This window comes from Sabethes cyaneus, chromosome 3 (assembly GCF_943734655.1).
Source record: "Sabethes cyaneus chromosome 3, idSabCyanKW18_F2, whole genome shotgun sequence".
Lineage (NCBI taxonomy): Eukaryota > Metazoa > Arthropoda > Insecta > Diptera > Culicidae > Sabethes > Sabethes cyaneus.
Window position 1 is genome coordinate 121,809,200 of NC_071355.1, and position 18,098 is coordinate 121,827,297.

General features: G+C 38.3%; 1 protein-coding gene across 1 annotated transcript; it reads left to right on the plus strand.

Moving 5' to 3' along the window:
* The first annotated feature begins 14,884 nt into the window (after positions 1 to 14,884).
* LOC128740093 (uncharacterized) lies at positions 14,885 to 17,818 on the plus strand. The gene has a single exon (XM_053835605.1). It carries the CDS (start codon positions 14,885 to 14,887, stop codon positions 17,816 to 17,818), a length of 2,934 nt encoding a protein of 977 aa, XP_053691580.1.
* Positions 17,819 to 18,098: the final 280 nt, after the last annotated feature.

Sequence of the window (18,098 nt, forward strand, 5' to 3'; positions counted from 1 at the left end):
TTATTAAACTGCAGGTTGTCAATGCACTTTCATTGAAGAATGCTCTATACCGCATCCTTCTATTAAATATACATGATTACTTGCATAAAAACAATTTTTACCACTAGCAAAAAAAATCAGCGCACAAGCAAAAATAAAATAGTTCTCTGGCGGAATAAACCAGCTACGAACGGGACAGAAACACAACACAAACGCGAAGAACAACAACATATCAGAGAAGTTTTTGACCGATGGTGTTGCAAAATTTGCATTCACTGCAAATAGATGCAAAGCGATATTTGCAGTGATTGCAGTATTTGCAGTGAATATATTTAATATAATTCTAGTGAGACGCCCCTAGTTCTATTCTATATTTTATAACAGTTTTCAATTTTGTAACATCAAGAGCAACATTTCAATAGGGCCCAAGTGCAAAATATAAAAAAACTGGTTTTTTGGTTATATTTAAAGCTTTTTTAAGTATCTATAATAATACCAAACATCATAGCGATTTGAAAACTTTATGAGTCTTAAAAAGCAAATTTGAAAAAGCCTTATGTGAAAACTGGCAACAAAGTTTTCATTTTGTGCCTTGGGCCTTTTGTATGAAAAAGCCTATACGCAGTTTGTGTTTTGTTTTGCATTCGGCCCTATTTTTGTTGTGGGATTTCTACGCATAGTGGCGAATAATCACTGGCCATCTCCGGTTAAGTACGTTTAGTAAGTAATAAATACACAATTTTTGAATTTCCGTTGGTAATCAATTGTTAACAGTGCAAATTAAATATTTCAGAAACAGCCAGTTCTGCAGTTGCTGCTGCGAAGATGATCCCCGCCGTACAATTGCGCGAGAGACTCGACGGACGACCGAAAAAAACAATACGATGCTACCTGCATAAATAACACGGTCATTCACAGACACGACATGTTTAGTACTTAAGCCTGCGCGGCAACAAAAATTTAAGTTACTTTTCGGTTTACACGAAAAAAACTATTTCGCTGTATATATATATATCACCTGTGGAGGAACCGGACAGAGTTCGTTAGTAGCGCGCCCGAGACATTTACTATCGCTGAACTGCCAAGGCGTGATGCACTTGCACGCTGTGGTGAGTTAGAAATGCTAAATGAATGAACTGCTGCTGCTTCACACTACCAATAGCGACTGCCGCACCTCACGGGTAACACGTCCCGCTTCACAAACCTGTTGAACGGTGGCAGATTTGCCGATGAAATTAAACCCCAACTTTTCTAGTAGAAATAATAAAGCTGATCGGTGTCCCAGTTACGAATTTTTAACCTTTTCTAGCCATTGCGCTTCAAAACAACGTGATAAAAAAAAGGCCAAACGCGAAACGCTGTTTAAAAACTGGCCCAACACCAAAATCATATCACCACTGACAGTAAATAAAAGCCTCATGTCAAAGGCCCCATCAACAATTGATAATCAAATCAGCCTTATGAAAAAGTCGTATTACCGAATGATCTCCGAAAACGGCCAAACGCATATTTTTGCAAATTACAAAGTAAATCAATGTTTTTTTCTGCTAGTTGTTGCATTACACATTAAACTATTATGTTTTTGCATCATAATGTGACATTCAATTCTAAGCAACACTGTTTATATCAAATAAGGAGTTAAAAAATGATGCTCAAGTTTCAACATCGATTTTCTCGAAACTGTCAGTTTTGACTTCGGCCTATTTGAAATGTTGCTCTTGACATGTGTTTTAATGGCAGTTCTGTTTGATATTACCCCATAAACAATCCTTCCTGCTTTTCCCCCTATTTAGAGATGCGTGTTGATTTGTGTGGAACAAATGTCACATGTCACTGGATAGGTGTGTGAAACGGTGCTGCCACCTGCCTAACTTTGTTCCATTTGTGAGGCAGAAAAGGGATTTGTAAAAAGATTGCAAAACAGTATTGTCTGTCGCAAAAATTTTAATAAACACTCCATATAGACACTTGGGTGAGTGTACAAGGGATCAATTTGTGTTTAGAATAATCACTATCCAGCATCCCAAAGTGCTCCCTGTACAAGACGCCTATGCGCTTGTTAGACTGGTTGTTCTCTACGGGCATGAAGCATGGATAATGCTGGAGGAGAACTTGCGAGTGCTTGGAGCTTTCGAACGACGAGTGCTTAATGCGATCTTCGGCGGCGTACAAGAGAACGGAGTATGAAGGCTGAGGATGAACCATGAACTCACATAGCTCTATGGCGAACCCAGTATCCAAGAGGTGGCTAAAGCTGGACGGATACGATGAGTAGGGCATGTTGCAAGGATACCAAACAAGTACCCTGCAAAGATGATGATTGCCTAAAGCCGGTAGGAACAAGACGACCAGGAACATAGCGAGCAAGATGGCTAGACCATGTGGAGCGAGATCTGGTGGAGAGTACTCGGTGTCCATGGAATTGGAGAGCGCTAGCCCACAAACAACTTGATTGGAGAAATCTTATTCAACAGGCTTTGTCTCAGGACGGCAGGCCACCTAAGTAAGTAAGTACTATTCAGCATTCCACTGTCTGTCCAGTATTATCTGTCAGATTTACGCAACCGCTGCCACAACGTACCAATTCGGCGCGTGCCTTTAACGAAACTCTGTCCGAACTAGGCAGGATCTATTGATGTCAAATCACAGAGAACAGACATCCTTTCTGGAACAAATTTTTCGGTAATTCCTGGATAAAATTGCAAATTAAAATCACCTAATATGCTAGCGTCACCACAACTATAGTTTCCCAAATAAATGATTCTTTTGATTTGCACACTGACAACCTTTGGCTCCTCTGGCGCTAGTATATATGGACAATAAGCGTTATGCTAGCGCCAGAAGCTAGCTGTTGTGAGTTTAGTGTAGAGTTTTCTGCGCCTTCAGCGACATCATCGCTATAGTTTCCCAACTAATTTGACATAAGTTTTATCCAAGTGGGGACCTTTTGCTTGGATGTCTGTTCTCTGTGGTCAAATTCTTTACATATGTGTATTACCGCGGATGGTGTTTGGTCCATGACGTTTGTACACTGTCACGGACCAAACGGCTTATAATTGTTTTCGAGCCAGCTATATCGAGCTGTAGTAAGTGACAGCAAAAGGATGCCCCAGGCACAAAATTTGACAGCGGGCCCAAATCACACTGCTGGCAGTCAAGTGAAACGCAGTGGTGAAATGCAATTTAATTTTCGCACACACGAGATGTTGGCGACGAAACATGGTTGCCTGCCGATGGGGTGACTGCAACTGATGAAAACTGAATTCCAAACATGCAGCGCAGTTGTGGTTTGTGTCGTTTTGATCCCGGTAATGCATTTACCTCCTTTTTAGCATAAATGAAACAAACTTCTTTTTGTAAGCTATATACACTGGCAGGAGCGTAAAATCGATCATAAACAAAGGTAGCAAGATCACCTACCTGTCCGTTTCACAATTCATTACCGAAAGATCCCCCTGGTCCGGACGCCAGGTGTAAGCCATACCAGGGGCCCTATTCTCACAGTTACCTCACCTCACCTCACTTCTCGCACGCGTCCTATTCTCACAGTCACCCTCACCTCACCTTACCAGTCCCATTTGATTTGTACAGTCACCGAGGTGAGTGGAGTCACCTAGGTGACTCTGAGAGTCGCAAATTTTGCTCTCACCCAAAAAAATTAGGTGAGATGACTGTGAGAATAGGGCCCCAGGTAACCTTCAGCAATGGACGTCTTTGGTTTCATCCCTTTGTTCTGCTGGACCGGCGAATAGTGATGTGAATGTCATCTTTTAATGAACGTCAAAGAAAATCCATCATTACTATTATTTTGATAGCAGAGCAATAGCGCTGCCGCCGTGAAATTTAGAAACCTTTGCTATAATTTCGTACTAACCTGCATACGTATTATACTCACAGCAGGTTGTACAAAAACAACCAAACAAATAACCGTCGGCCGAAACACCCCAAATTTGTTTAAATTACTTGTATCATTCTGAACGAAAACGATTATGACACAACCGGCTGTCAAAAGTTTGTATTTTGCTTATTATTGGCCACACACACACACACACACACAATATCCCATCTGTTTGAAACTCCACGTTTCAAATATCTGCAGAAATAGAACACTGTTGTATACCAGTTTCAAATTTTGTTACTCAACTGTTAGAAAAAATCAGAGGGGTTGTGTACAAGACACGACCGCATATATCGGTGACGCAGGACTACGTAAGTCTCTTTGTAGTGATAGTAGCATGTATTCATGCTTGTAATCATTCGATTCTTTATGTATACATGCTATATGCAACATATATACATGCTACATGCGTTGTTTCTTGAATGTAACATTTATCAAAGTAGTAACATTGCATACGTTTAATTCTCAAAAGATTGCAGAATTATTTCTATGTGCATTTAAAAATAATTTAACAAAATCAAGAACACAAACGATTGCTTTCCTGCTATCTTACTGAAATTAAAGATTGTTTTTATTACACGTTGAAGAGATTTTACCAATTCAATCCTATTTTATCAGCTGCACATCTTTTCACTGCACTTCTACTGAAACGGCAAGCATGCGTATTCATACAGAGTCATATTATAACCGAACACTACAGTTGTAGCACATTTTTCCAACACAGATATCAAATTCGCCTAGGTTTAATCGCATTCGTTTGTCACTCTTTCTGGCGTACTTCCCAAGCAAAGACATCAAAATGGTTTAGGTTTAACCGCGGTGTTAAGAAATCTTATTGAAATGAGGAAACTTTGTCACTTGTTTTGGCTTACTTCCCAAGCACAGATATCAAATTGGTATAGGTTTAGATCATCGTAATTCCAACCAATCACGAAGGGACAATTCTGGTAAAACATAGGTTCATTATTTTCAATTTTTCAATAGTTCAACATCAAGAATCCATACTTTTCTTCATTTGGGTCAATTCGTAGAAGATTTTCCGATCGATTGGTGTAAGAATATTGAAAATCGATCGGAAAACCGCTGAGCTATTAGCGCTCAAAACCTTTCATTTTTCGTGACGCTCGCATTTTTCGATTTTTTGGAATGACACCCTATCTCAAAACTTGCCGTAAGACGTAGTCCTACGTCAAAATAGAATTGAAACGCTCTGTTGGGGTTGCCGATATTTTAAATCTGTTTCATTTTAAAACTTCCATATATAGTAAAACAGTGTTGGACATGCCCCATGCGTTAGGCAGTACGGATCGATTTCGTGATGATACGATGATATTTGTTGCCGTTTGCTTGAAGTCAATATTTTCGGCCGCGTTCATCGACTGATACTCCGCAAGTTTTCGAGCAAAAGATTCAGAAGGTTTCATCGAGATTCATGCGCACTTGGTTTCGACGAACCGATAATGAGTTACCTGTCACTTCTTTAGTGAGTTTCTTTACTTTAGTCAGTTTCTTTAATGTGCGCATAGATGACTCTATGTTAACTGAAATATGAATCTAGATGGCAGACCTATATGCACTTATATGCTTTCTTGTATGTCAAGCACCAGTGAATTAGCTGCACATTTCATCGCAGCAGTTCAGATTAGGCCAAAATTCTTGCAGTATCGGAAAAATGCTATTATCCAAGTATTTAATTCTAGGTGGACGGACCGTAAATCTGAAAACCCCGAGCGCCCAGTTATAAATGTGTAAGTACTTTAAAGCGATTGCATGCAAGTTTTGACCTGTTCAACAGAAACTTATGCGCTGACGGTGGTGGTCTTTGGAATTAGACGGACGGTGAGAAAGTTGACAGTTTGCTTGAAGAATCGGAAAAAAGTTCACTTTTTTAATTTTCTTAATGTAGTGAAACAATGTACAAGTAAAATTATTATTGCAAAATTGAGTACTTTATTTTTGGTATATACTTTATCAGAGGTTTGTTTATAGTATACAGCAAAGTTTCGTTAATTGGTGGTTCGTTAATTGGGCGGTTCGTTAATTGGGTGTTCGCTAATTGGGCTGTGTGACAACTTGAATGTCAAAATTGTATGGAATTTTCGAGTTTAGAAATTTCTAACAACTGTCAGTCGGCCCAATTAGCGAATCAGCTAGAGTGCAGTCGTGGCCCAATTAACGAATTCAGGCTGTATACGAGAAAATAATGTTTTTGTATATTTATGCCACAACAAACAGGTTACATATCACGCTAAATTATAAAAATCCACGTGCTTGAGTGGTAAAAAACTTGTTTTTTTGTGAAATTAATATAAACCTGCAATAGCCTGCAGCAAGATACAGGATAACTAAAGAGAACATTCATATTTTCATGTAGTGCCGGAGCAACATGGTTCGATAAGACTGAAAGATATTCGAATCTCCAGAACTTTGACTTGAACCGATACAAAACAAGCATAAGGATCTTGTAAAGTAGAAAAACATTCCAATAATATGCAGAAACCGCTTTAGGATCACTGCTGTGTTCGATTAGTTAAGTCGCCACACTAACTTTTACAGTATTTTTCAAATTTATGCTCTTTCAATTCACTATTTTAAGTGTTTTCAAAATAACTTGTAAAACAGCAAATTTCTTACAAAACCTGACAAACCTTTAGTAAAGTTTTCAATCGAAAACCAGTTAAAAATTAAATTTACTGAAAATTTTTTATGAAATGTACCGCATTTGACATTTGTTTTCGTTTTTCTCACCCTCGCAGCAGGTAGCGACACGCCGGCAGTTTTTACTCAAATTTGTCATTAGCGTAAGTATTTCGCGTGCAAGTCAAAAACTGAATGCAAAAAATCTGAAACCAGTGCAAGCCAGCAAATATAAAAATTATATTAACAATATACAGCACTCGTGCGCTAATTGCACGTCCTCTAACTGCACCGTCTTTTAATTGCACGTTCGCTAGTTGCACGATCGTGCAACTAAAAAACAGTTATCTGTCAAACTACACGTGGTTTTCCAGGTGGTTGCTATAAACAAAAATGCAGCGTTGCCGAATGCAAACTCTCTATCTCTGCATTACGTAGATACATTACAAACAAATTCATGCAAATTTGGCTAAACTTTGACTAATTGAACACATATTCATTAAGCTTTTAGTTCGTTTGTAAAAATTTAGATGTTCTTCCCAAAGTTTAGCGTACGTGTGAATGCATGTGAAGAGTTCTTTACAGTGATAACGCATCACGTTTTACAATAAATATTGGCAACTATCGTGCAATTAAAAAACGAAATTCGCTAATCGCATCGCCTCATTCGTGCAATTAGCGAACGAGTGCTGTAGTTCACTTCGCAAAAGCTTATATGTATTCGAAAAGACGTAAAAGTTAGACCCTCTTGCGGACAAAAAGGTGACTGAAAGCTTTTTGTAATCCAGCTTTTTACGAGACATAATATTAGACATTTCCTTAATATTTTGTTTCCGCACGTTCACGGTAAAACCAAAGGAACGTACGGAAAGAAAACGTGCGATGTATTGCTAAAATCTCGGGTAATTTTTCAAATAGACCTAAGTGACAATGAAAGATTCTCTTCGCGTCTCCTCTCTTCCGTTTTCCACGGCTACATAAATGCACAGAAAATAAATAAAATTTTTAAAACATTTAGCTAACTAGTGTCTCCGGCAACCGATTCATGCAAAGCTGGTGTGTTAAACTAACAGACCTCATACCTCTAGACAAGTAGAGGCGCTAATGTGCCCATTGTATTCCTGGGAAATCATCTTCAGCAAGCAACCAGCACTTTCTGAGCTACACGTGTCAAAATATGGTTACGTTTACCAAAAACAGCTGTTCCGTGTCGGTGTTTGCGGAATAGTGTAAATCGTATAAACGGATTCCTTTTATCAGACACTCGACCGTGCTTAAATTTAATTTCTATCTATTTCGAAATCGCTGAGGGTGTCGGGAGCAGCTGCTGGTGTTGGAATAATAAGTACAGTCTGTGCCGCCGCCCGCAGAGTTACCGGCTATCACGCCCGAATAGGTCGCTAAGCAGCAGTTATTTTCATTTAGGATATTTTCGTGCTAGTGTTTACTACTTCGTGATTATGTTTACTACCGAGAAGTTGCCGAATATCAGTCAGTTTATTGGGTTTCGGTTAAATGAAAGTACGATCCAGCGCTCAATTGTGGAAAGTTTCACCAATTCCCTAATGATGGAAAAAAACTACAGCGTATGAAGTTAGCGGTAGTCCACATTATTTTGTCGTATATTTGAAATTATGTATCAGCTAACCGGTAAAAATCTGCTGCAAATTATGGTGCAGGACGTTATCGACTCGACAATTGAAAGCACTTGCGGTTCCATTCGGGACTCAATCCGTTTCGAACAGACTTATAAAACGATGTCGCCGGACCCGCTTACCGTTTAGATGGTTTAGATAATCAGCAGCCCCGTCTGCAGCTGACTACGTATAGGGTTTCCGCACCATTTTTCGCAAGAAGAATCTTCAAGTGTGTTTAACCTACCAACGATGTATGATTGTTATTCAGAGATGCCATATTTTCTAAAAAATGTCTGCAACTGCTCGAAAACCGCAAAAAGCGAGCAGTTTTCCGGCTACTCGAATTTTCTGGTTTAAAAATAATCTGTGGAAAATCTGCACACTTTTTTAGGAAGTCTGTGAAAGTTTAAAGAGCTTTGAACAAAAATCTGCACCAAAACAATAAAAGTCAGAAAAACTGCAAATATCTGCAAATTTATAATGATCTGCAAGACCGTTCCAAAAATCTGGAATTTGCAGACAAATCTGCAAGTCTGGTATCCCTGTTGTTATTGATCTGCACAAGTTAAATGTAAACAAGTTTGACATTTGTAGTACATAGCAAAACAGAACATAACCTGTAAATAACCAGCGATGCCAGCGCCAATACTTGTCTATGGACTATGAGGTCTGTTGTTAAAATAGTATAATCAATATAGAATGCCAGTGTCGCTGCAGTGCGCGTGGTAAACATCACACATGCTCAGATAATGTACCAACCAATGTGAATAGTCAACCAAAAAAGTATTCGGGCAGCAGCGCATAAAATTTTCTTTTAGTAATTTTGCACAGTATTTTTGCAAAGAATGGTAACACATATTTTTCAAAACAATGTTTAACTAAAGCATATTTAGATGCACAACAAAAATTCGGGGAAAAGCTTTCCGTTTTGAAGATAGGGTACATATAGTTTGAATTCCTCAAAAATGCAGCCAAAAAAGTATTCGGACAGTTAACTATTAGTTGAAACAAATGTCCTTTCTCGCTCATCTACTACCTCGTAGGACCATTTGCAATCTTGATGACCTGTTTTAATCTGTTTGGGATAAAATTAACAATTTTTCAAATATCCCTCTGTGAATTGCTGACCATTTTTACCTTTGTTATACTATAACAAAGGTTTAGGAATTGGTCGAAAAACACGAAATTGATCCGAGGCCCGGAGGGCCGAGCCACATATACCAATCGACAGGGTTCGACGAACTGAGCAATGTCTGTGTGTGTGTGTGTATGTGTGTATGTATGTGCGGGGCGCAACTTTTCTATCGCCTGTTTCTCGAAGATGGCTGAACGGATTTGTTCGCTATTACTTTTGTTTGAAAGGTATTATTGCCTAGTACATCACTATTGAATTGTTTCATGGTCCGACTTTTCGTTTGAAAGTTATAAGCAAAAATGTGAAAATTACGTGACACGATTTTCTCCGGAACCAATCGACCGATTTCAACGATCTTAGTATTGAATTAAAGCTCTTGTTAAGGCTAAATTTTTCGGATAAATTTTATTGAAAACAAACGAGTAGTTTAAAAGTTATGCTTAAAAAACCTGTTTTGATAAGGTAATAATTATCGCCTGTTTCTTAGAGATGGCTAAACCGATTCAGGCGCTTTTAGTCTCATTTGAAAGGTAACATAGCCTAATAGATCACTATTGATTTGTTTTTTGATTGGACGTTTAATTTGAAAGTTATGAGCAATTGAAAACAACACATTAAAATTTACAATAATTTATAACGATTTCAGCTAAGATAGCTTATCTAGTTTGAATTATTTTGGCATCAAATTAGAGATTTTAATGCTGCAAATATATCTGCCAAATTTCAGAAGAATCGGTTTTGCCGATCAAAAGATATTAACCCTCCAACACTCGCGCCAACTTTTGTAATACGGTTACTCGCGCGCACAATGGCCCAAAGCCAAAAAGACATGCGCACTAGAGTTTTGACTGAGAAAACTTGGTTTTAGGTTTATGAAACCTTCGGAAGAATTTCTTGAAATTCAAAGTTCTATCATCTGGTGCAATTTAAATTTTGATTAATCCCCCTAAAAGTGAAATAAAAAAAATATTTTTCTTCAGTTTCAATATAACACATTGATGTGTTCTGCAAAGTTTTAGAACATATTATTACAAGAAATTTTGTTGAACACAGTAACCTTCTATCTATTCAGCGAAGATAGAAAATCTTATTTATTGTTTATGAATTTGTAAAATCAGTATTTTATATTTTAGCTCTTTTTGTAATTGTTGTATGACTTCATGACTTCATGTATTATAAAATTGTACAAATAGTAAAAATACACAACTTTGCTGAATATAGTGTACCTCTATGTTTGTTTGTTTAGGTACTGTAGAACTTTTATTATAAAAAATACCTTAATTTTGACTCCAAATTACTCGACTACCAACAGATAAATTTTAAACATTTTACATTTGCTGATAGTTTTGCTGCATACAGACACCATTTTTCCATAAGAAGAAACGAGAGAAAATTCCAGTTGGGATCAATTGCGGTACACTTCACATGCTGATTGCTTCGTTTCTGTGATGTCAGTTTATGCTGATCTATTTTCCCAACAATTTAAAGCATTAATGCATTGAATAATTATGACATTTTCCTCATAACAAGTTAATTGAAGAATATACGTTAGTTAAACAGCGATTTGTAACTTTATAACAATATGGCATTCAAAAACCTACACGTGTTGTACAAAACGCAACAGCGTGAGTAACCGAAGGTTAATAAAAATTGATAAAATTTATTTAAGAAAACTTTATTAATGTCAATCAAAAAGAATGGCATTACAGGAATTTATGCATAGTTCTAAAACCTAGACCTATACTAGGCAATGTATATGTTAAATAATAATATTTCCTCTTACAACTTACTTTTACTTGCACTTACTCAAATTAGTAACAACCAACTTACCCTTACTCAGTAATTTCTTGAAAAAAGGATCTATCAAAATTTATAAGTGCTGCTATTTTGTTCAAATTGTGAACACTTATTCAATTTCCAACAATTTTATGAAAACCAACGAACTACGTAACGTTAACCAATAGATGAATTATGTTCCGAAGACGTGTCGATTTCTATCTCAAATAGCAAGTAAGACCGTATAACAAAGGTTCCTTTCACCACTAGGTGGATTAAATCGGGTTTTTTACAAGAGCTCGGTTTAAGTCATTGTAATAAGAAATCGAATGATTTATCATTTAGAAATAAAATTATCTAAAAAGATGTTCAAAAGGGTTCAAATCTAGCCTGAATGCTGATATTTCGATAGCACTAGGACAATTGTATGGTGCCTACCGCTTACAATTAACGACAGTATGTTTAGTTTCAACATCCCGGTACAATATGTATGTACCGCACAATTACAATTTTGCTTTAATTTCACCTAAAATTGTTCAGATAATTGAGTTTACACTTAGTTCTATTCAAAAATATATATCTTTGCTACCTCGGAGCTTTCCAAGCATCCCAACAATACTCCGAATATCCCAACAATGTCCGAATACTTTTTTGGCTGCATTTTTGAGGAATTCAAACTGTATGTACCATTGTACCCTATCTTCAAAACGGAAAGCTTTTTCCCGAATTTTTGTTGTGCATCTAAATATGCTTTAGTTAAACATTGTTTTAAAAAATATGTGTTACCATTCTTTGCAAAAATACCGTGCAAAATTTCTAAAAGAAAATTTTATGCGCTGCTGTCCGAATACTTTTTTGGTTGACTGTATATACATTATATCCGGAGTGATTCGCGATAGGGGCTCAACTGGCAAATTGTAAACAAATCGTTTTATAGATCATTTTGCGATGACGTCATTTTGCCGTCAAATGACACCACTTGGTGGTTTGTGTCGCTGCTAGAGCGGAATGATAAAAATAAATAACTTAGCTGGAGGCATTATCGCTTCCAGAGGTAGAGCAAACAAGCTGCTTAGCTAGACGCGCCAACGATGTAAAAAAAAAAATAAACACGCCAGCAAAACGATCCATCTGATCGGGAGTAGGAAAATCAGAATATGAAAAGGAATCTGAAAAACCATCTCGTGCAGGGATTATGTACTGATTAGACTACCTGCTTAGGGCATGAAAGATTAAGCCACTCCCATGTGTCGCATTTAGAATTTCTTTCTCTTTTTATCGTTAGGACGCAATGAGCAGTGTTCAAACAATTATAGTGTTTTAGAATAAGCGCCCGTTAGACTCCAGAAGGAAAATAAATAAAAATTATGGATATTTGAAGAAAAGTCTGGTATCTAAAGGGACATAGTATATAAGTAAATTTTTCTGGGATGCTTTACATAAGTATCCATCGATTATTCAACGCGTAGCTTTAAGACGACAATTGTAACCTTTTTCAATAAAGTTAAGTTTTCCTGGGAACAGTTTCCCACAGTAGTGAAGTGAATTTAGTTAATCAGCACGAGTGAATATCACATCCAATTTCAAAGTACGACCTAGTCGGAAAATTGACTTTGGAGCAACAACGAAAACCACCGGCTAAGACCATCTCTAGCCAAAATAAGTGTTGCTCGCGACAACATTTAATGGTGGCTATCCAGAGAGGATAGTAAGGAAGGCGAACTCACGGAATAAAACCAGGAAGCTTCCAACCAGACTGTTTGGTTGAATTTTTGTGTCGACTTCTGCCACTGGCGGTGGAAGTGACAATTCTTGACCCGCGCTAGGGTAAGAAAGTAAAAAAAAAAAGACCTGTCGCAAGCGTACAGGCACTAAGTCGAGGAAAATAATACTCGCAATTTCAGTCAGAAAGCTGACTGTTTTGAGTCGAATTCTACCACAAGGGTAGAAGTGACAATTGTTGGCCCGCGCAAGGGCAATCAAAAGACCTGCTGCAAGCAAGCAGGCAAAAGACGGGACGACTTCTACCAGTTTGGGGCAGCACCCGCTATCATTGGCGCTCAAGGAGACCGGTGATATTTACCGACAGGCGTCGGTGTTAACCAAAATGTCAAGTTCAGTGAGCTGCTTGAGTCACTAGCAGGCGCTAGTGCAATCCGAAAAAACATCGGCACACAAGGAGGCCGGTGCAACCCAACCGACAGAAGGCGTCGGTGTTATCTAAAATCTCAAGTTCAGTGAGCTGCTTGAGTCACTAGCAGGCGCTAGTGCCATTGTAATCGTCGGTCAGCAAGGAGACCGGTGATATTTACCGACAGGCGTCGGTGCTATCTAAAATCTCAAGTTCAGTGAGCTGCTTGAGTCACTAGCAGGCGCTAGTGTGATCCGAAAAAACACCGGCACACAAGGAGGCCGGTGCAACCCAACCGACGGAAGGTCGGTGCTATCCAAAAGCTCAAGTCTAGTGGGCTAGCTTGAGTCACTAGTAGGCGACTAGTGTAATCCGAAACATCGGCGCTCAAATAGGCCGGTGACACTCCAACCGACAGGCGGTCGGTGATTCCAACACATCGGCACCCAGTCGGTGGCAAAAGGTCGGTGAACCGAAGCAGCAGCGTAGCAGCATCGGGAATCAGCTGGTGGCAACCGCATCGACGAACGGTCGGTGAACCCTAGAATCAACAAACACAGCAGACACAGGCAAAGGCAAAGAAAAACATCTGGTGAGTGAAAATGCACAAAATTTTAGTAAATAATAAAAACGGCAATTGCCGTCTTTGTGAAAAACCCGATAGCATCGGCACGTTGGTAGCCTGCGACGAATGTGATCGCTGGTTCCACGTGTCATGCGCGAGATTAGATCACACTCCCGGCGAAAAGGAGCCGTGGATTTGTTTTAAATGTAAGAGACTCTACGACGAGATCTCGAGTAGGGACAAGAAGATTTCTCGATTAGAAACTCCCGACAGCTCGCATGTCGAGGCATTTAACGAAATTATTAACAAAATAAAAGAAATTAATATCGAGAAGCATTCATCAACTGACAATTTCTTGATGAAACAGTCGATGATTGACTTGCCATATTTTGATGGGGCATATAATCTTTGGCCCAGATTTAAACAAACCTTTATCGAAACCACGAATAAAGGTAATTTTTCCGATTTGGAAAATTTGTATAGACTGCAAAAAAGTCTCAAAGGAAATGCATTGAAATTAGTCAGTGCACTCCTGTTGGATTCCGCCAACGTCGGAATAATTTTGAATAAATTAGAAGAACATTTCGGCAGTTCCGAAATGGTCTATAATGGCTTATTAAAAGAAGTACTTTCGTTAAAGGCTCCACGATTAGAAATGCCTAAAACGGTAGTCGATTTTATATCAGGGATTGGAAACCTGGTAATAACTATGAAAAGTTTAAATAGAGAGGAATATTTAAATGACCAACGTCTGATTAAAGACTTGGCCTTTAAATTACCAACAACATTGCATCAAAAATGGTTGATGCACCTTAATGAGGAGAGACTCATGTCAACTCCTAAAAACCCCTATACGGCTCCAACATTGGAAAATTTTTATAAGTGGTTGAAACCACAAGAAACTCTTGCGAACATGTTAATCGCGGAAAGAGGCGTTAACTATGAAAGAACAAGACCAGACCGGGTGAATTTCCTCGGTAATAAACAGTCCAGATGCTTTGCTTGCAAGGGCGATCATCGTTTATCTGATTGCCTAAATTTTAAAAGGATGCCACTTGACAAAAGAAGGCAATTCACAAGGGAAAGGAAAATTTGTTTCTCTTGTTGTAATTACAGCAACCATAGAATGCAGGATTGCAAGATTGGTAAAACATGTGGTGTTGACGGTTGCACATTGAAGCACCATCCATTGCTGCACGCGCCCTTTAATACAAGAAACAACAATTCAGACACGTCAAGAAGACAACCTGAAAATGTAAATTGTCTTGTGCAAAATAACAAGACTATCTACTATCAAGTAGTGCCGATTACAATAATCGGCGAAGACTGCGAATATAAAACATTCGCTTTCTTTGATACAGGTTCGTCTGTAAGTTTGATCAAGGAACAAGTTGCAAATGATGTTAAAGCAACAGGTTCATGTGTTCCGCTAACGCTTGCCTGGACCAACGGAGAAGTCCAGGAAGAACGGAATAGTCAGGTAATACAAATTAAGGTCCAAGCCGATAATGGACAAATCTTTACCATTAAAAACATGAGAACAGTTGATGAACTGAATTTACCTGTTCAATCAATAGATATGAAACAATTAAAATCACGATATCCTTACCTTCGTGATGTAAATATGCGATCATATGAGCAAGCGGTACCCACCATACTATTGGGGCTACCTCATGCTTATTTATTTAAGGCAATAGCAGAACGCTCGAGGGGAAATAATGAGCCCATTGCCAAACAAACAAAATTGGGATGGACTATTTTTGGTGGTAGCGAAGTTAATACTAACACCAAAAACTTGTTCTCCATAGATGAAGTTATTGAAGAAGAGAAGTCAATTAGAGAAATGATGTCGAATTACTTCTCAACAGAAGCCTTTGGGGTAAAAGTCCCACAAAGCAACCTGATTCCGAAAGCGGATGAGCAAGCCATTAAAATAATGGAAAACACCTTAACAAAAACTAACCAGGGCTATGAGATTGGCCTGTTATGGAAAAATGAAGACGTGAAATTTCCAAACAGCTTTAAAACTGCGTTGGGACGTCTTCTAATACAAGAAAGAAAGATGGATAAGGATCCAACGCTAAGAGATTGGTATAATGCCAAGATAAAAGAATATGTCGAAAAGGGATATATGCGTAAATTAACAGTTGAAGAGTATATGAAAAGTACTCCAAAAACATTTTATCTCCCTCACTTCGTGACTATAAACAAAAATAAGCAGCCGCCGAAACCAAGACTAGTATTCGACGCAGCTGCAAAAATGGAGGGCGTTTCCCTCAATTCTCAATTGCTATCAGGACCAGATATGACTGAATCAGCCTTAGGAATCAAGATACGCTTTAGAGAAGCACCATTCGCGATTTCAGGCGACATTCAGGAGATGTTCCATCGAGTTGGAATAATAAAAGAAGATCGGCAAGCCCAACGAATCCTCTTTAGGGAAAGTTCCAAGGTTCGTTTGGACGTTTACGAGATGCAAGTAATGACGTTTGGTGCGACATGCTCGCCAGCTTGCGCGCAATTCGTAAAGAACACAAACGCGAAAAACTTCTTAAGCGAAAGTCCTGATGCAATAGAAGCAATTATCAGAAATCATTATGTAGATGATTATCTAGATAGCTTCCATGACATAACTAATGCGACAAGAATAGTTTCAGATGTAATTCGCATACATGATGGGGCAAGCTTTAAAATAAGAGGCTTTGTTTCAAATTCTAAAGAACTACTCAGCAAATTGCCGGCTGATAGAATATCGCCAATAAAAGAAGTCTCTCTTGATGAAGAGCAAAACTTCGAGAAAATATTGGGCATGTATTGGAATACACAATCCGATACATTTAAATACAAATTAAAAATACCTGAAGCAGTCACATTAGAACCAACGAAAAGAGAAGTTTTGTCTTTCATTATGAGTGTGTATGACCCATTAGGACTCATATCTCACATAACGATAGAGTCAAAATTAATAATGCAAGATTTGTGGCGCACTGGTATTGAATGGGATGATAAAATTCCCGACAATTTGAATAAAACTTGGCAAAACTGGATAAAAAAGCTATCGGTACTTGAGAACTTGAGTATTCCAAGATGTTACTCTCTTCAACAAAAGGAATCTAGAAGAGAACTTCATATATTTTGCGACGCATCATTAAAGGCATACGCAACTGTAATATATATGAGAACTATGTCACATTTGCAAACTGATGTCACTATAGTCGCCGCCAAAGCTAGAGTCGCGCCTACGAAAATTATATCGGTGCCGCGACTAGAGCTGCAGGCAGCAGTTTTGGGAACTCGTTTATTAAACACAGTACAAAGCGAGTTAAGATTAACTATCCACAAAACAATCTTTTGGACTGATTCGAAAACAGTCTTGAGCTGGATAAAATCAGATGTTAGAAAATATAAGCAGTTTGTGCAATATCGAGTAAGTGAGATTCTCGATAGTACAATGGAATCTCAATGGAGATATATAGATTCCGCATCAAACCCTGCTGATGAAGGAACAAAGGTAATTTCATCAGAGTCTAAATTTATAGAAGGCCCATCCTTTTTAAAACTAAAGGAATCCGAATGGCCAACGAAATTCAATGATATATCAATTAAAGAGTCGTGTCATGAAGAATTACGACCCATGTATACGCTAAAGGAAATCGATAAGCCACGGTTCGATATTTTATGTATTACTTGGTGCTCTGATTGGAATCGGTTGAAAAGAGCACTCTGCATAATTAAAAAGTTCGCGCAATTTATTAAAAGTAAAAGGCGAAACTTACCCTTTAATAACATAATAACCGCTTCTGATATGCAGCAAGCTGAAGAGTTTTTGATTCGAACCGCTCAATGGAATGCGTTTCCTGATGAGATGGTGGAATTGCAAACTACTGGAACGGTTGATAAAAGCAGTAGGATTCGAACTCTCACGCCGTTTGTGGCAGACAACGGTATAATGAGATCAGAAACACGTTATAAAAATACGAAATTTGTTCCATATGCGGCTCGATATCCCTACATTTTACCAGATAAACATCATGTATCTGAGTTAATACTGAAACACTAACATGAGCGTTTCAAGCATAAGAAAATGAAGGCTGCTATAGCAGCAGTCCAACAGAAATATCATATCATTCACATTGACGCCGGTATGAGAAAAATTAAAAATCGTTGCCAGCGTTGTAAGAATGAATCTGCGAGAGCAAAGGCGCCTAAAATGGCACCATTGCCCGAGTGTAGATTACAACCATTCGTAAAGCCGTTTACACATACGGGAGTGGATTATTTTGGTCCATATAACGTATCGGTTAATAGACGGTCGGAGAAAAGATGGGGAGCTCTATTTA

What these genes read in the sequence shown, in the direction of transcription:
- LOC128740093 (XM_053835605.1), top strand. Translation starts at nt 14,885, where the DNA reads ATGCAGGATTGCAAGATTGGTAAAACATGTGGTGTTGACGGTTGCACA.